Raw genomic sequence first — 20,318 nt, 5'->3', positions numbered from 1 at the left:
AGAAAGGCGATAATGCATAATGTATATTGAATCATGCTGAGTATGCACAGGTGGCGATGCCTGATTATTAATGTCACCAATGTTGGGTCCTTACTTAAATAATGTCTTTCACATTACTCCTTACTTTTCCTAAAATAATGCAGTACCCTACTTAATTACTTTACTGGAGAAAGTAATTGGTTAGCCATTTCACGCTCCTGCACTGTCTGTCACGATCCTGGGTCTTTTGACCCAGCGTTTTGAGTTTTAGTTTATTTTAATGTTTATGGTTAAGTTCATTAGGTTATCTAAGTTCATTTGCGTATTAGTTTCCCCTTGTGTTTTCAACCCCTGTTAAGTCTCCCTTGCCCTTCATATGTTTCATGTCTGTGTGTCTTATGTTGTCAAGTTCATGTTCTCATGTCTGCGTCTCATTATGTTTCCTGTTTTATTTTGAAGAGGTCCTGTGTTCCTGTGCTCTGTGTTTAGTTTTACTCTCCCCTTGTGACATCATTATGTTCATGTGTGTCAGCTGTTTTCCCCATGTGTTCCGACTTCCCTCATTAGCCTCCTGTGTGTATTTAGTCAGTGTGTTTTCAGTCGTTCCTTGTCTGCTCGTCTGCGCATCCATGTCATGTCTTCAGGTATCCATGTCAGTTCACCATGTTTAAGGTTTTTTTTCATGTTTTAGTTTTAGTTCACCCAGTTTAGGTTATTGTTTAGTTTCACGCATGCCCTTTGATTGCATTTATTTTGCCAGCCTTAATGTGATTGAAATTGTAAATATTTAAACTGCTGGGAAGACTGAAGAAGCATTTAAAACCGTTTCAAAGATTATTACATATTTCAGTGTTTTATTTTCAATTGTCAACATGGTTAATGTTACAAACAGTACTTTTATGTGCTAACAGATTGTGAAGAGTGACTATTTGGAAATTCAGTATGTCCTATGCAACCAGCTAACAAGGTCTATGCACTGTCAAATGAACGTTGCCATTTGGACCTTTGTCATTGAAATTGTTTTATTTTGAACTGGAAACCTGATTTAAAAGGTGCATCCAGGTAAGATTTTAAGGTGACTACTGTAGTTGTGCCACAAGGTTGTTAGTGAGAACAAACATTGGTACCAAAGGGAAAATTTTATTTGAAACATTTTTATTTTTTGTTTGTTACAAATTTTCTTTCTTTTCTAAAAAAAGAGAAAACATATACAACGCCACCCCCATGTGGGGCAGTACAGTACAAGCCCCACTGTTCCAAGTGAAAAGTGGTGTCACAAACCAGTGGCAGCTTGCCCCCCTACACCATCCAAAGGCTACATATGATGAAAGAGGGTTCGTCGGAGGGCTGGCCCTACAGGAGGCCTCAGAAGAAGAGGACTCCATAGGGGAGGAAATCCAAAATGTAATCCAAGAAAAATGGAAATTAGAAAACGATCCTGGCAACTGGAAGGAAACACCAACAACTCTACGCCATTTAACCTGTACCAAAAGCACCTCTGGGAGGTTCTAAGGAAGGAATACCCAACTGATCGTAATACGGAAACCACGGGCAACATAAAAGTGAAAGACAACGAAAGGATGCTGGAGTACTTAAAAAGGGCCACCACCATGTGGGAGAAACATACAGGTGGACAATGTGTGAGTCCGGTACTGCAATCCAGGCACTCTGGCGGATGCAGTTTGTGAAGAGCCTAGGTAGGTTGCCCTACAGAATGCAGGTGGAGAAATTGGAGCACTACCATCGGCGGTATGTGGTAAAGAGGAAAACAGGAGGGGAAAGAAGTTAAAGCTCTATTGAAAAGACTACTGCAGCACCAAGTGGCAAAGAGTGATTATTAGTGTTACTGGGGCCATGCAACAAAATGGCTGCAGAAGACAGATGAGGGTGCTGAAGTTCTTTGTGCAAAAATGAAATAAGATGGGTCTCAGACACATGTTTGGAAGGACCCGAGAGACCTAAAAAGAAAGAACAAAAAATACAGTCGTGAACATGGAGCCTCCTATGCCTGTGGACAGATGAGACATTGGTCGATGCAGTGCCCAAATCAGGCACAACCAGGGCCTCAGGAGCCTTATCCCTCTTTTCCAAAACTATTCACAGGTGGAGGAGGAGGAGGGCCCAACCAGATATAGTATGGATGAGCTCAAAGGCAAAGGTTCCCCAATCAGATGCCTTTGCAGGCCTGGGATCAGGAACAGTATTGACTAAAAATTTGGAGGAGGAGGAGGAGGAGGAGGAAGGCCCAACTACAGAGCTACAGAGCTCCGGGTATAACTCAGGCTTAGATGAGAGTACTTTACACTCTCATGTCACACTTGTAGTTGGAAGCAACTATGAGGCTAGAACACTGGGCTCAATGATCAAGAAAGCGCTGAGTTTGACCTGGGAGGCCACAGACGCACCAAACGCTTGGAAGACAGTGGAAGTAGACATGTGGTATGTTGCGTTTTCCTCAGAGGAGTAAAACAAACCCGAAGAGGATTCACCCATGGAAGAAAGAGGACAGATCATACCGACGCACAAAGACCCTGGTAGCCCCAATCCTGGGTTTCAGCACCACTGATGCACGACAGACCCGACCACATGTTTGCACTTTTCAGTTCACGTCTTTATTGTGGCTGTCAACTTACACACGCAGCTGCAGCTTTGCAGCGGATGCATATTTTAAGTTTTTTCAAGAGCTTGGCTTCCAAAGTCCCTAATTTGGGAGTTGAAAACAGAGTGAGAGGTTTCAGGTACTTGCTGGTGGCAGTGGACTGCTTCACAAGCTAGGTGGAAGCAATCCCATGCAAAAATGAATGAGCGCAGAGTGTAGTGAAATGGCGGGAAAATGAGTCAATACCCAGGTATGGTGTCCCGAGGAGCATATGCTCTGACAATGATTCACATTTGTCCAATAAAGAACTGGCAGAGGTAGAAAAGGCTCTAGGTACACAGATTTGTTTACCACCCTGCCTCACAAGGGGTGGTGAAAGGGCAAATCAGACTGAAGAGAAAAATTATGGCATATATTATGACACCCCGCGACCCTGAAAAGGATAAGCGGAAGCAGATGGATGGATGATTATATTATGACAGTAGACTGAGATGGGTGGACACTCTCCCCATTTTTCTTATGTCAATGAGAACCTCTCCGGGTGCGCATACACACCTGATGCCACATGAGTCGCTGAGAGGCAGGCCAATGCCTGGCAGAACCCTGAGAGGGAGGTCGTATGACCTCTCTGGATGTTTGGCAGGTGAACTGTGATGAATATATGACAGCGTAGACTAAGTGAGTTTTTAAGTTTTGTTTAAGCAGGTGCAGCTGGCTGAGCCTGAGGAAACTACAACTGAGACTCCAGCAATAAAGGCTGGTGACTAGGTGTGGGTGAAAGTTCACAATAGAAAGTGGCTTGAACCCTGGTGGACTGGACTCTATGAGGTGATTAAATGCACATCCAGTCTATTGCTGTCCAGATAAAAGGTAAAGCTGGAGCTAAATAACACCACATGACACATTGTATACCTGCACAATCACCTTTGTAAACTCTGGCTGAGGGTTAGGCCTAATCTGCCAGAAACCGGTGAAGGCACCAAACAAATAGAGTGATCTGACTCAAAAATTGACCATTGCATGTCCTTGTTAGTATAAATGGCATGTTTCCTAGCCACTATAGAGTGCTGCGGTTGTTGTTGTATTCTGTGTGGTAGAAGCTTATTGACTAGACTGATAATAACCGCTTTGTCCAAGGAGAAAGGCCTACCACCCTATCAGTTGCTGTTGTTTGGACAACAGGAGGAGTTAGAGAATGATGAGGAGGTGCAGAACAGTAAAAGCAGGGAGTGAAGGCTCTGACGGCAATAGCTGGTGTGGGGTTGAAGGTTTGAAGCTTGTAGCGATTTGTTGTTAATAAACCATCAGACAGGATGGAATACCAGCAGACATGAAGGGAACCAGTGGATTGAAAATCATCCTTAAATAGGAAAAGATCATACCACTAGGGCTGTTCGATATAACGATATATATCAGATGACGATATAAAAACGTCTATCGTTTCATTTTACGCTATCGTTTGTTTCGTGGTGTCGCAAAATAAACTGTTTACGGCAATATTGTTTCATGGTTTTGATGGTCACTGTAGTGGCTATATTCATTTCTTAAAGTTCTCTCTTTCTCTTATATTTAATATAACCACACTACAGACAGACAAGCGCCTGTTTTATGCGTTGTCGTTAGCAACAACGACGGTAACACCATCGCGTGTCCGCTTGTTTATGTTCCACATAAACCTTTCACAATAAAGCTCAAGATCCTGTTGAGACTTTTCAAAATAAACTGAATCACGTGAAAGAGCAGATTATTTACGGATGAGAAGTTAAAAAAAAGAGTCGCCAGGTGCTAAAAAATAAACCTTAGACTCAAACGTTAGAACAGGCTTTTCCCCGCAGCACGCCGTGTAATAAATACTCACAAAGAGACGGCGGCCTTTACAACTTATGTCTAAAAATGTATAGTTTAATGCATCTGTTAAAACACTCGACTCCAGCTACATGACGCGCAGCTGGAAACACTTCCCGCAAGTCGAGCTGCCCGAGTTTCACAGAATTTACAGAAAATGTTACATTTTTGTGATTTATATTGTTATCAGGATGATAGAATTCTTATATCGGGATATGAGATTTTGGTCATATCGGACAGCCCTACATACCACTGATAAAATTTAGGAAATTCCCCCACATTCATCTGATCATAAAACTAACGGCAATTAAATATAAATATAAACCAACTAAGTTAAATCGATACAAGATTCCATAAAAACTGAAACAGGTTGTACACACGTATGATTATGCGCAGAGCTCCACCCTTCCAACCAAGCTCAGAACTCCACGCATGCACACATTAATGCAGATATGTCTTGATGCATGCTCAATCATCCAGGTAAGTGAATCTCCAAAAGTTGATTCTGTTCATCTGGACGTAGCGGAGGTCGGTTCCTTCATCATGATTATGCAAATTCTTATGACCATTGATCAACAACCACTGATCATTGGCCATGAGTCCCATTCACAGAGAGTTGGGGAATGGCTGCAATTACAGCATTGTAAGATGGTGACAGATGTACCCTTAGGCCCTCTCCTCGATTCAGAGATGGTCTTTCCCTTTTCACATAAATGGCCTCCTTGACTCCGTGCTCAAACCAGCGTTCCTCCCTGTCCAGGATGTTACATCCTCATCATTGAAAGAGTGTCCACTGGCCTGTAGCTGTAAATAGACTGCAGAGTCCTGGCCTGACGAGGTAGCTCTTCTGTGTTGTGCCATCCACTTCGCCAGAGGTTGTTTGGTTTCCCTGATGTATAAATCCTGGCAATCCTCCTGCACTTAACAGCGTACACTGTTACTCTGTTTGTGTTGGGGACCCGATCCTTGGGGTGGACCAGTTTTTGGCGCAGCGTGTTTTGGGGTTTAAAAGCCACAGAGACCCTGTGTTTAGAAAAAATACGTCTCAACTGCTCCGATACTCCTGACACGTACAGGATCACTACAGGTTTTTGCTTAGGCGGCGGTTGTCCTTCTCTCCTGGATCGGCCGGAGCTTTCTTTTGGCGCCTTCCCAGCTTTGACAAAAGTCTCAGGACGTGCCACATTTCACGGCTCACATTAACTCAGTGGACCGACACATCACCAGGGAGGATATGAAAAGTGGCAGGTTAGCCTTCTTAGACTGTTAGATTTCCATCAGTAATGGGGGACATTTAAAAGCTGATGTGTACCGTGAACCTACGCATACGGATCAGTATTTAAGGTTTGACTCTCATCATCCACTGGAGCACAAACTGGGTATCATCAGGACGCTACAACACAGAGCGAACACCATCCCCACAGACACAGCAGCCAGGGAAGCAGAAGAACATCACATCAAGAAGGCCCTGAGTAAATGTGGTTATCCAGCTGGACATTTGTCAGAGCTGGGAAGGCGCCAAATGAAAGCTCCAGCCGATCCAGGAGAGAAGGACAACCGCCGCCTAAGCGAAAACTTTACATACACCATTTTTCCACCCATGCACTCCTCTACACCACTGATGGTACTGACTTCACACACACCATAGTTTGTGCAAGGTTTCTTTTTTCTGTTTTATTTAGTTAAAATAAACTAGTTTGGATGACATTCCCATGCATCTCAGTTTTTTTGTCATGGCTGTGCAGCCTGGTTTGTGACAGCTACTCCTAATAGCTAAAGTGTAGCTTTTGATTGTCACATGCTGCAGTTCAGTGCAATTAAAGAACCAACCCAAAAAATGTACAAACTAAGTACAATAATCAAACAAAATGACATATGTATGCATAATATTATCCGTCTCACACGCGCACACACACACACAAAGAGGTATAGCATTGTGGAGGAATTTTAACCCACTCATCTTTGCAGAGTTGTTGTAATTCAGTCACATATAGTTGTATACATAAGGATGGGTATAGGGAGGTGCACCTACTTCAGTTGTCTCAGGAAGTGCAGTCACTGCTGGGCCCTTTTTGTCACTGATTTGGTGTTGCTGGTCCAGGACAGGTCCTCTGTGATGTGAACACCGAGGAATTTGGTGCTCTTCACTCTCTCTACTGTGACACCAGCAATGCTGAGCAGGAGATGGACAGCCTCGGTCTTCTTAAAGTCAACGATCAGCTCTTTTGTTTTGTCAACATTAAGAGATTATGGCATTGCACCAAAGTGCCAGCCACTGCACCTTCTCTCTGTATGCATCATCGTCCCTGGCAGCTAGTTATCAAGGCAGCCAGCCTGTGTCTGTCTATGTAACCAGTTGGAGAGCTCCTTACATCGCACGGCATGATGAACTTGCATTGCTTTTTGGAAATGTTAAATGGAATAGCTAATCGGACATTTAATCTGATAGCTAATCCAAGTGCTAATCCCTTAATTAATCCCAAAGCGAATACATTTGCTAATATGATTTAAACTATTAAGGATAGAAAATGTCAAAATAAATCTTTGGGGTTTTTTTATCCATTTCCCTTTAATTCTGTTCACTCATTTCTCTTTTTTAAATTGTACTTTAAAAAGATTTTGATTTTTTTTTTTCCTTTGGAATTCTAAAATGGGTTTTGAAATGTGTTTTTTATTGAGAGTTATTTTTTATTTTTTAGAAATTGATTTGAATATTTATTAATGTAATAATCATTTATTTTACTATATTGACTCACACTTTATTCATGTCTAAATAAATAAAAGAATTACAAAATGAATTTGACTCTCCTGGTCCCCCATATAACCCTCGCTGCAAGCAGCAAACAGCCTGCATTTAGAATTTAGCAGCTAAAAATCCAAATGTTCACCTCAAAGGTTTGATGGAAAGTCTGGCATAACATTTGTTTTTCAATAAATTCTAAATGTTTTTGTTGCGAATTTTCTGTATTATATAGATCCTGTATCTTCATGGCATGTTTCATTACTGGAAATGTTTCAGCTGTGAAGTATAAGAAAGTCGAGGTGTGGGATGTATGGAGGTCATACAGCGCGGAGACGACTCAGAGTGGAAAACATTACAGCATCAGTCCAGGTTAAAGGTTGTTGAGTTTCGCTTTCCAGTCGTCAGAAATGAAGCTTTCGTCAGTTTAATGTCACAGGTGGAAGGAAATGCAGGCAGAGCTCGGACACGATGGAGACGGAAATACTGAGAATGATCTGCGCCGGCCAAGGAGCAGTCAACACGGAGGATTTAGTGTATAATCTGTTTTCCGGAGATCCCACGAAGTTGTCGGAGATAATTTGTAACCGAGAGAAATTTGTTTCGTGTTGTCCAAACGGACAGGAGAAGGTGGTGGCCAGGACCCGCCTGAGACTTTGCAAAGTGAAAGACTGTCTGGGGATATGCAGGGGTCTGCACCTGTGCAAAAACATCCTCTTCAGCGGATTCTGTCAGTTCACCCAGCTCAGGTAAATATACTGGGCTTAAAAGTAAGTAACAGAGCTTATTTACGGATTGTTATTTATGTCATGTAGTTATATCACATATGGTTGTAAAATCAACAGGTTTAAAGTCCAGGACACTGATGGTGCCTTTAGGTATTGTTAGGAAAATCCGACAATTTACAGCAGTTTGACACATTTATTCAAAAAGCTGACCTAAACAAGTAACAAAATGTGGCTTTGAGGGCCAGTAGGAAAAGTTGCTCTCTGGTCGTCTTTTAGACTGAAGCTTAGCTTTGAAATGAGTAAAAAGAGTGACAGTGAAAAGAACATGGCTACGTTCATCCAAAGAACAGAAAGATTTTCCAACATCAGCAAAGTTTACTATGAAAAATAAAAACTAAAGCGGATGCTACGTCTACCCAGCCACATAGAAAACAATCTAGTACTGGGCTAATCCTGTTTCCCAAGCATGTTTCCCTAAACTTCAAACTTTTCACATTGATGTTGTACTGTTTCTAAGAGTATCAGGGTGGCTATTTGCCTTGAACCTAACCGCTGACTTTGTACCATGCAGATAAGCGTTATTAATCATTACGCAAAGACAGCTGTCTTATATGACGCTGTTTTTTGTTTTTTTATTCTCAACTGAGCAAATAAATGCTAGCACACCCAGTCATGACTCAGCTGTGTGGATTCTGTTACAACAGGAGGGGCTGCTGCTTCTCCCATGAGCTGACCTCTGAGCATAACCAAAGACTTCTGAGGGAGCATGAGCTGGAGAGCCTGAGCCGGGAAGAGCTGTGCACCCTGCTGCTGCAGAGTGACTACACAGTTCTTCCTGATGTAAGTCTAACAACACACACCATGAACCAGACAAGTTAGATATTTGGCATCTTCCAGCTGATTTTACTCCCAGCTTTCAATTATTTAATTTTCTTTTTTTTTTCTTGTTCTGTAACTGATTGTTAGCTCACTAATTTAATCATTAAATCTGTATTGTCCTCCACTTTTCCTGCCAAGTTTTTTTTGCAAGCTTAAGTGTAACTTTAATAAATACTGGATCTGTTGATCAAGCAAGCCCTCCACTTCACAAAACATTACTGGTTTGAACAACAACAATATAAAAAATGAGAGAAGACGTCCTGTTGTATAGAAGTTTATGTGAAAATGATCACACACTGACCGCTGACCTCAGTAAACAGTTAACCTTGTAGTTTTTGGAACCATTTAGAGCAAAGTCTATGGAGCCTGGAAAGAAAAGGCGTCTGGACTCCTTTAAGTTGCTTGAAGATGTTTCACCTCTCATCTGAAAAGCTTCTTAAGTTCTAGGGTCAAATGTGGAGAGTCCCAGATTTAAACCCTGTGGGAGTATCTCCCCCCAAGAGGGACAATGGACCCCCTAATAATCCTCTACCTAATCACACGAGCCAAAGTCTGAAAACAGGTGTAGGTCATATCATATCCTACCCATTATTCACACTTTCGCGAAATTTCGACAGAAACCCTGGTAGTAGCCCACCATGCCGAGAAAATGGCGGAGCTCACGCCTAGTACAAGGGGCAGGGATTTTTGCCAAAATAGGGCGCACTTGTCCTTGACCCACCTGTTTCCCTAAATACGTCACAGTGGCTTTGCCAAAATCACACTTGGCGAGATTGAGGGTGAGGGATGCTCTTTCCAAGCGATGGAACACATCAGTGAGCGTTTATGCTCTGACCAGGTGTCTGAATAGACGACAATATCATCTAAATACACTTCACAATTGAGAACGCTGCCCAGCACGATATTCATGAGCCGTTGGAACCCGAAAGGCATGACAGTGTACTGAAGAAAAGGGTCAGGAGTAACAAAAGCAGAGATGTTGGCCGCACGTGATGTTAGAGGAACTTGCCAATAACCGTTCAACAAGTCCAGCTTAGTAACAAACTTCGCAGAACCGACCATATTGACACAATCTTCCATTCTGGGAAGAGGATAGGAGTCAGGTTTGGTCATGCTGTTCACCTTCCAAAAATCCATACTAAACCGCGGGGCTTTATCTGCTTTAGGCACTAGGAGAAACGGGGAACTCCACGCACTAGAGCTAGGAACAGCAAGATGATTTTCCAACGGATGAGAAACTTCTGTCTGGAAAATGGCACATTTAGTGGTTTGATTGGAGGGTGGTTCCCCACATCGATATCATGCTCCAGCGCAGTGGTACGGGAAGGAGTGTCAGAGAAAAGAGTAGGATGATTCTCAATCAACCGACACACGTCACTTTGAACAGCATCCTTTAAATGTGTCCTTAGATCACTTAGGATTTCAGAGTTTCTAAGTCGCGCACAGCCCTCAGCACAACCGAAAACCAAATCATCACTTACCGGGTCATACCAGGTTTTGGAAACTGGCACCCCCACAGTCGCAACTGTTGATACACCACTAGCAAAGTAAGGCTTCATCATACTGATATGACACACACAACACTGTTTCCTTCGCTCTGGGGTGTCTATGACATAATCCGTGTCACTCAATTTTGCCTGCGCTGTATACGGACCACTGAAGGAGTAGAAGTATTAAAACTTTGTCACCAACCTCAAATTTCCTTTGAATAGCTTTCTTATCAAACTTCCTTTTCATCTTTCCCTGCGCTGCAACAAGAGCGTGTGATTGCGCATGCTTTATGCAAACACTTTCTAAAAGAACTCGCATAATCTAACACATTTTCCTTAGGAGCATCTATGTCAGACAGAAAATTCTCCTTGAGTAGTTGCAACGGGCCACACACTGTGTGACCGAACACCAGCTCAGCAGGGCTAAATCCTAGCGACTCCTGCACGCTTACCCTCGCCGCTAAAAGAAGCAGCGGCAACCCCTCATCCCATTCCTTTCCAGACTCAAGGCAAAATTTCCGCATCATAGATTTCAATGTCTGGTGAAAACGCTCAAGTGCACCTTGCGACTCCGGATGATATGCACTAGACTTGTGATGTTTAATACCAAGCGATCGCAAAACTTGAGCAAAAATCTGAGACATGAAATTAGAGCCTTGGTCCGTTTGGACAGATTTCGGCAACCCAAAAGTAGAAAAGAAGTTCACCAACGCCTTAACAATGGATTCAAAGTCAGAAGATACTGGTGTCCCGATTTTGTTTTAGGAAGTGGACCAACACAGTCAATGAGTATGTGCTCAAAAGGTTCCCCTAAAACTGGAATAGGGTGTAATGGAGCGGGTGGAATGGTATGTAGATACTTGAAAGTGTGTGTGAGTATGTACATAGATGTGGGTGTGGGTGTATATATAAACGAGCAAGATACACTGTATATCTCCAAGTGGAAAAATTACATTTTAGTAACTTCACATAGCCTTGGGTGAATCCCCCCCCTTCTATTTTTTAAAATTTAGTTGTTTGCTTTTCTTTTTTCCTTTTTTCCCTTGTTGTGTCTGTGTAAATGTTAATGTTCCTGTTAAATAAAAATAAAGTTGGAAAAAATACAAATAAAGAAGTTGGACATCACGATGGCTATATTCATCTTTTATATACAGTCTACTATTGTAACTCCCCTTTTCCCCCTTTCTCCATCAGATATGCTACGACTACAACAACGGTGATGGAGAGTTCGGCAGGTGTCAGGATGGTGATGGTTGCAGGAGGCTCCACATCTGTGAGAACTACATCAGCCGTGAATGCAGCTGCTGGAAGAACCACGATTTTAATGCTCCACAGCCATTCAAAGCTTTGAAAGCTAGAGGCGTACCTGACACACTCTTTCAGTCCTTGAAGGCTGCTTATGCAAATAAACAGGCTTTGAAGCTGGCTGGAGTCAGTGACCATGGTCAACGAAGTCAGAGAGGCAGAGGGAGAGGTGGCCATCAGCTCAGCAGAGGCTTTAGAGGAAACAGAGGAAGCCACAGCAGCCGCCCAGATCTGCATCGAGCCCGTTCACTTTGTGACATTGCTGCAAACATTGATGGCTTTGACCTGTGCTCCAGCGATAGACTGAATGAAAGTGAAGATGACAACTCTCCCACCAGTGACATCACTGTCGCCGCTACCAGGAACAGGGGCAACCATCAGCGTTTTCAAAATGCTCGTTCCTTAAGTGACATTCATGCTGCTGTCAGTGATGAAGCTGCTAGAGGCGGCGAATGGCAGAACAATAGACAGAGGCCTGTCAGAGGTAAACAACGGCTGAAAACACTTCTGTGGGGAGATGAACTAAAACTGCTGTCTGAATGAAGCCTGTGAAATATCTCCTGTTTCTTTCAGATAAAACAAGGATCTGCATGTACTTCATTAAAGGTCACTGCAAACATGATGGTGAGGAAGTCATGGTTAGTAAGTGTTTGAGGCTTTAATGTAGTTCTTTCTTGACTTTGATCAGCTGTCTTTCTTCTTAGATCGATGTTTTAAAGCTCATGACAAGATGCCGTACCGATGGCAGGTCCAAGAGGGACACCAGTGGACTGATTTGCCCGATAATGAGACAATTGAGAGAGACTACTGTGACCCCAGTAACTCATACAAGTACTTACATTTATTCTTCAACTCAGACATCTCAGGGGTTTTTTTAAGATCTAGTGGAACTATTAAGCGTTTCCACTTTTTTTCAAATATGCGTTGATAAAATAACAGAAGCTCTTTTTAAACTAAAATCAAGCTCAGGGTATGTGATAGTAATTTTTATGAGAGTAAAAAGTTTTGATGTTGGCTCTGTATGATGTCAGTGCAAGATAATGTTCTTAAAATGGTCATTTCAGGCACGCAGCGTTTGTTTCACGTACCACATTATTCCACGGTCACCAAAATTATTACAGTGAAATTTAGTTTAAATCACCACAAAATACTGAACAAAGAATCATAAAATCATCAAAGTTTTTGCATAACTGACCATCTTCATGTTAATACTTTGGTTTTTTTTGCAGTAGTACCAGCCCAGCCGTGCACTTTGACACGATGACCTGTGGACGGAACAAAGTGCGTCGACTCTCGACAGAAAACTCGGTGATTGAGCCGACCTTCATCCACACCACCGAGTGGCTTTGGTACTGGCAGGATGAGTTTGGGAGCTGGAACATGTTTGCATCCGCTGTGAGTAACTACAGAGTGTTTGCAGAAATTTTGGCAGATTGCTAAAACATTAAGGCACGACTTTAACAGTCCACTGTGTATCCACATTCAAAAAATGTAACTAATTGTGAGTCTGATTTAATAGTTTTATTGAAAAACACAAACAAACTATTTCTAATGTGAAAAATCCCTCATAGTTTGAGCCTGCAGTGCTTTGTTTCCACTACAGGAGAACTCTACTGTGCATTTCAGTGCTTTTCAGTTTGTGTTTCATGTTGTTGTTCTATCCTCCAACAATATCATCCTAATCTGTCATCAGCAGTGATTCCATTACACTCAGGGAGAAATTTTAAATGAAAAAAAATATGAAAAAACATTTCCAGCCAGGAATCATATTTGGCTGCTAGATAGCAAAAGTTGCGGATTAGCTTCCAAAAACTAGCTTGTAGTTCATGGATTGTCACTTCTCTGGTGTGGAAGGAGCCTGAGCTAGTACCTAGGTTTCAATGTTATTTCAATCTGCAAAAAAAACATACCAAAACCCATTTTTGTACCACCCCGTAAGCATAATCAGTTCTGCTGTAAATTTGGGTCAGCTTTTTAAGGCTGTTTTTTGGTACTTAAGTGCTTGATGCAGTCAGGTCTCCTTAAAGACAAAGTGGCTCTAAAAAAATTATAATGATGCTGATTTATGATTAGCTCAGGTGTTATAATCAACTGTTCTTTATTACTATCCCAGTGCAGGTTTGAGGTCAAAAACTCGCTCAGTTTTCTTGCTTTGCAGACTAGCGGACATAAAGCAGCAGACATCAACAGCACAAAGCTGGAGGAGAAGTTCCTGGCCAATGATAAAGACGTGTTGGAGTTCACTGCTGGTTCACACTCATATTCACTCAGTTTCCAGGGTAAACAAAGAATGTGGAAACTGTCTCTGTTTGCTGACTTCAGAAATGTTAACATGTACAATTGGCTTTATAATTATTGTGTAAGTTTAAACTTTTTTACCCGTCAGACATGATGCAGACAAACAAGCATTATGGCACCAAAAGGCTTGTGTGCAGACGACCACGGTTTGTCTCTGCTGCAGATGTCCTAACAAAGAGAGTCAGGTACGTCATCCCAAAAACAGCCCCGCAAGAAAGTTTTCAAACCCCTTTACCTTTCTTTTCCTCAATCATGACATCTTTGAATGCTGCTGCAGCTTCATTCTGGCAGATACTCCACTCGAATTCCACTTGGAGATGGGATTTGATTTAGAGATATTGGCTTAAACCTAACACATTTCTGTTCAGTACTGATGGGTAACCATGCCAACATTCGGGTTTTCTCTTGGTCATAGAAGTCTAAAAGAAACATATATATATATATATATATATATATACATACTTTATTTATTTATTTATTTATTTGTGATGTAGAGTACAGCTACATAAAACTTGACAACAGCTGATGCTACAAAATGTTTGTCCCTATGAAACATTTGCCTGATTCAAATTTCTGAATTCAGGCAAGTTCTGCACGTAATTTTAAATGAAAATAAAATTGGCTTCATCTTTGTGTTTATAGAAATATTGGCAAAATTTGTTGAAAAACTCAAAAACTGGTGCTGATACATTTTAGAAACTCCTTTTGCAGCAGCACAGCCTTGAGTCTGACCACATCTCTACAGGCTCCACACTCATGAATTTGTTTTTTTCCTGGTCTTGCTGGCAGATCCTATGAAGCTTTGTCAAATTGCATGGAAGACAACTGTCAATTTCACGGCACCCCTTAGTCGTGAGTGATAAAATTTGCTATAGAGACAAAAACCATTATTTTGTACCAGGCTGTAAACATTATCCACAAAAGTGGGTCAACTTTTTAAGCTAACTTCAAGTGGCCATTTAAGGAATTGCAGTTGTTTTGGGGGATTTCAATGCTGATTTAATTTTTTGACACAGCCGAATATCTCTTTCAAGAAGACGAAACGTGACTCTAAATGAATTCTGATGTTCATTATTTACTCATGGAGATGTAAATAAGTAGCTAGCCATATCAGTAACTGGTCATATTAGCTTTTTAGTCAACAAAGATTTCACAAAACATGATGTCTACAGGTTTCTTAGAGACACTGTTGAGCTTGTGGTCTCTTCCCTCAACAAGGAGCTACTTAGTTACTTAACTTAATAAGACTCAAAGACTGTAGGAACAACCCTGATTGTTCTTAAATTCTTCTGTTTCACTTATTAGCTGTGTTCATTTGGCTCGCTTGTATGGGCTCAAATCCTTATTTCACTCAATGACATGCAAATCAAAGAACTCGGTAATGTGGGGGTTTGTTTCTGAATTTTTGGTTGATCTCTCCATTAAAATGAAACGACCATCAAAATGAGAGACTTTATATTTTAATTTCTTTGTAAAGTGAGCAAACTACAAATTCAGCAGGGTATCAAACAGTTATTTCCCCGTCTGTGTGGAGCCTCAGCATGAGTCACAATTCTTTAGTTTGGGGGTTTTTTTTGTTTGTTTGTTTCGTTGGTTTGTTTTTCAAGGAATTTGCAAGAAATTAAAAATATGATGTTTTTCATTGTTGCTTATAACGGAAAAATATTTTATTCATTTAAAATCAAAACTTAAAAAGTTTGAATAAAGAAAAGAAGTCTGCTAACCGCAGTGATCATTAATTACATTTATCTGATGTGTGTTTTCAACCTTTAAAAACAATAATTAAAGTCATTCTAACCCTTACTCTCTGCAGAAGGCCTTTGGTTCAAACTTCCACTCCAATACCAGAAACCTGGGACAAGACACAGATCCCTCAAACAGGATACTCGGTATTGTAAAATAAATAAATAAATAAATAAATATATATTTCTTTACTGCTATAGGCCATGCTCTTAAATGCAGATGGTTTCAAATGTATTTTATTTTGATGGTATTTTTAAAAAGAAGTAAACAAGTAAATTCACTGAGAAAAAGAAATGAAGAAAAGATCAGGATGGTAGAGCTGAAGATGCTAAGATTTTCACTAGAAGTGACCAGGATGGGCCAGGATAAGAAATTAGTTTTTTAGAAGGACAGTTCATGTTGGATCCTTCAGCAGTTCATGTAGACCAACCAAAGAGTTTGAATCATAACTGAAAATAAATTCAGATATTTCACACTATCTGCTGAAAAAACCTGCTTTACATGTTTTCATATCACCTTAAAAGATTTGTGTGTGTGTTAGCGTTGTGATCATGTCATTTGTCTCCACTAAAATTCTACTTTTCCTTTATAATTGTGACTGAAAATGTTTAATGTTCCTGTTTTTTCTTATAGCGAATCTCACTCCAGCCCAGCTCGGAAGAATTTAGAGAAGTTGTAGCTCTTTTCTCTGAAACCATGAAAGGCTGTGATATCATCAACATTGAGAGGATTCAGAACAAAGCTCTTTGGGAAGCCTTTCAGCTGTACGTATTTCATTTAATGTTCATCCAGTAATTAAATGTGTTTGGCTTGTGTTGTAAAAATGCTTCTTGGAATAGATCTCGATCTGGGAAGCCTGTTCATTTTCCTTAATTGGTGGAAAATGCAGCTGCAGGTTGAGCAGCAGAGTTGAGTATGTGGGCTGACATCATATCCTTCAACCAGCATTTGTCGCATGTCCCTTCTGTTCTGTCCTCTCCACTCCCAAATTCTGGAAGTAGTCTTTGGGGGTGAGCGTTGACATCTTGGAGGATAGAGCGGAGCTCCACACCATCACACTGCCAAACACAAACGTTAATCTTCCCTGTTTGATAAGAATTTTTTTTAAAAAACTTTTAGGGTTGTGTTGCTTAAGTTCATCGAGTTTGGTGGACATTTGTTTATGCACAGCTCTCTTAAGGTCCCACTACAACATTTCATTCATGAATGAGTCTGGGCCATTCATTGGGCATCATATTGATTTGTTTCTTTTTCAGCCATTCTGTTGTATATTTGATTTTCAGAACCAGAAGCTTTATCTAAGATCAACATGTGTATTTTCTGACTTTTTTCTGCTTTGTCCAGTGTAAGTAGCATTTTAGTATTCTGTCCCAAAAAGTTAAATGGACTCATTCTTATATAGCGCTTTTCTACTCTCCCGGAGTACTCAAAGCGCTGTATACAACATGCCTAATTCACACATTTATACATGCACTTCTAAACTCAAGTGCAAACTAACAACATTCACACGCCAATGGAAAACCAGATTCTGTTCATCTGGACGTTTTCAGTGGGAGAAATGTTTCGTCACTCATCCAAGTGACGTCTTCAGTCTCAGCTGACTGCAGGCTTCCAACCTTATAAATAGTACATTTACACAGCGACTGAAACCAGCACCAATGAATGAACAATGGGCTGTGAGGTCAGCTCCTTGATCATTAATATGCAAAGTGTCATGATCATTGCTTTCATGCTCTGGGGGATCTGTAGATGCCTGGGGCCTGGATCTCCTCCATGCCTGCTTCATGTCCTGGGGGGCAGGGCTATGGCTCCCCAAACCTATTATTGAACACTTACATGAACAAACCTTATGAATACAAGCGTGCTCACACACACAGGTGTACACACAAGTGTTCACACAGGTACTCACAGACACACACGCTATCTTGGTTGGCTGCTGCCTGTAAACATATCATGCATTACTAGTCGTGTATGCTGCTCAGTAACATTCTATATGTATTATTTACTGTTACTTATGCTTATGTTGGTTGTTACCGTGGTTTCCTACTGTTTTGTTTGGGTTTTTTTTCTACAGCAGGTCATTATGCAGATTTTCAGTGGCTTTTCTCTCTCTAGCCCTCTGTTCCCAACTTCTCTTTTCTTCTTTCTCTTTCTTTCTTTCTTGTCCCCCGGGTTCTGGTTGCCTCACATCTACATAGATTGAGTGACTTTACGTTCACACACTTACTGTACATGTACCCCTTTGAGTTAATTTTTTCTGTCTCCTACATGAAGGCAGAAGAATCAGATGAAGACCAAAAACAAAGGAGGAAATGTGACGGAAGAAAAGCTTTTTCATGGCACTGACTCCAAATTTGTAGACACCATCTGTCACCACAACTTTGACTGGAGAATCTGCGGAACTCATGGAACGTCTTATGGCAAAGGTGATTGGAAGAAATGTTGAATAGCATCCATTTAAAACACAGAAACTTAAAACATTTTCATTTCAGTCTTGCAGATGATTTTGTGACACTAGGGTTCCTGCTGTCTTTCCCCACAAATGCATTTTTTTCACAGTCGTCTTTTTTTGGTGTCTAAACACAGGTAGTTACTTTGCCCGTGATGCCAGATACTCCCACAACTACACCGGAGACACTGATGTGAGAGCCATGTTCATCTCACGGGTGCTGGTGGGAGACTTCACCAAAGGGTCCTCTGATTATCGCCGACCTCCCTCCAAGGATGGAGGGGGCATAAACTTCTATGACAGCTGTGTGAATGATGTAATGAACCCCTCCATATTTGTGGTGTTTGAGAAGCAGCAGATTTACCCCGAGTACCTGATCCAGTACAAGACCACAAACATGTTTATTGATGCCACAGTACCAAAGCGAGTATCAGGGTCGAGACTAGCACAGCAATCTGTGGCGGTACCAAGACAAGTGGCAGTAGGGAAACCACTGGTATTACCCACAGCAGCAGTAGTACAGACACCATCGGTAGTACACAAACTAAATACCATCTTAAGTCAAACCACTGCGCGGCACCTTCCCAGCACAGCTTCTTCCATGGACTCAACCAGTGGAACAGTCAACAAACCCACACCATCAACTCCATTTCCCACACTATCCCCAAGGGAATTGTTAGACTTTTCTGAAAATGTAGCTGAGTTAGTAAAAAGATTTTCCAGAAGTGGTACCTGAAAATGTGAGTTATGATTTGTGAACTGTGCTCCAGAAAAAGAGTTGGTAGCACCAGCTTCCCAGTTAGATTCTATTAAAGTATTTTAGGTTTAATTTGAATGATGAAGAAACTTTGACAGACATGCTGAACATGTAGATTAGAGGTGGTGCAGGTTTCTAAAGAAAGCTTCAGAAATGTTAAATGATTCATACTTTCTCTTTCCATTTTCAGATTTCTCGTTTGTTTTTTCTCTTTGTTGTTTTGATGCTCAAAACTTTCCACCTAAATCACATGTACTGTAAAATTATTTAAGATGAATTTCTAAAACTTGACGGCATTTCCACTCATTGTGTTTAAATTAAACTTTGAAATAACTTTTATACAGAATAACACAGAAATGGCAGCACAACGCTAATATCACATAAGCACGCTGAGCTAGAAGAAACACCTGATTGCTTTTCTCTTATTTTCTCAGGAAGTTAGTGGCTATCACATTAGCGCGTCCTACTGTATTAAGACACTGTCAGATTAGGCCATTACAGCCACAAATTCTCCCAATACCTTGGCTGAGACACATGACGGCCTGTGTGTTGATAACTTTGCTGTTTAGACAACCTTTGTGATGTCAACAGGAAGCTGGGACCAACTTCTTGGAGCACAGATAGAAACAAAGGGCTGCAGTGTGTGTGACCCTCACTTCTGTGTTTGGAAAAACATGTAAAAAAAAAAAAAAGAGAGAAAGAAAGAAAACAATAAACGATGAGCACAAAGACGATACTGTGGTAGTTGTTCATCTTTCACACTTCGCCCTGTTGTGCACTGATGAGCGCACGCTGCTGCTGTTGGAGTCAAACACATGGAAGTTTCCTTAAAACTTCATATGAGGGCAAAATATTAGCCTGTCAGTTTGTTATAAGCTATAATAATAACCTACAGGTGACCAGGGATGGGCAGTAACGCGTTACAAGTAACTACTGTAATCTGATTACTTTTTCCATTATTGAGTAAAGTACAATATTACTATTGCAAAAAAAGAAATTAGATTACTGCTACTTTCCTGTAAGCGCTACTGCGTTACTGAACCGTGATTTTATTTGTGAGAGTGTCATACGAGCGCGCGACGTCTGTGGCAGCAGCAGACGTGTGTAGATCAACGGATACTATGGAGCTCGGGAGCGAGTGCGACCATGCAGCGTTGGAAGTACTCACATTACTTTGAGTTTGATTCTGTCAAAACATTAGCGTCCGTCTTACCTGGGCTTTGACATAAAAAGAATATGACCGGCTCATACTCAAGCCTACCACTGCAGCGCTAAGAGAAGTTGACGCCAGCTTAGTTTACTAGTAATGTGAACACAGCAGCCTCTCAGGGAAACGACCACTGTGTTTTGCAGCTTCTGGTGTGGTCAACAATCATTCGTGTCTGCTTGTTCCTTGTGCCAGTGTTTCTAGTTCACAGTCTGAGTATAAGTGCAGGTAAAAAAGTTTATAAAAAGAAAAATTTACTGTTAGATGGTGATGGTTTGGGTATTGAATTCTGTATATTA

The 20,318-nt window shown here is 41.2% G+C and overlaps 1 protein-coding gene across 1 annotated transcript; it reads left to right on the top strand.

The window, feature by feature from the left end:
• The first annotated feature begins 7,519 nt into the window (after positions 1-7,519).
• On the top strand, positions 7,520-19,480 carry LOC146369037 (protein mono-ADP-ribosyltransferase PARP12-like). Its single transcript, XM_084909105.1, has 12 exons — positions 7,520-7,912; positions 8,596-8,731; positions 11,455-12,049; positions 12,139-12,189; positions 12,270-12,396; positions 12,795-12,960; positions 13,724-13,844; positions 13,952-14,048; positions 15,677-15,752; positions 16,240-16,370; positions 17,881-18,032; positions 18,193-19,480. Exons 1-12 carry the CDS (start codon positions 7,635-7,637, stop codon positions 18,789-18,791), a joined length of 2,529 nt encoding a protein of 842 aa, XP_084765231.1. The 5' UTR covers positions 7,520-7,634; the 3' UTR covers positions 18,792-19,480.
• Positions 19,481-20,318: the final 838 nt, after the last annotated feature.

This window comes from Perissodus microlepis, chromosome 17 (genome assembly GCF_051167445.1).
Source record: "Perissodus microlepis isolate ML-2025 ecotype Zambia chromosome 17, ASM5116744v1, whole genome shotgun sequence".
Classification (NCBI taxonomy): Eukaryota; Metazoa; Chordata; class Actinopteri; order Cichliformes; family Cichlidae; genus Perissodus; species Perissodus microlepis.
This window is presented reverse-complemented; position numbering and strand designations above follow the sequence as displayed.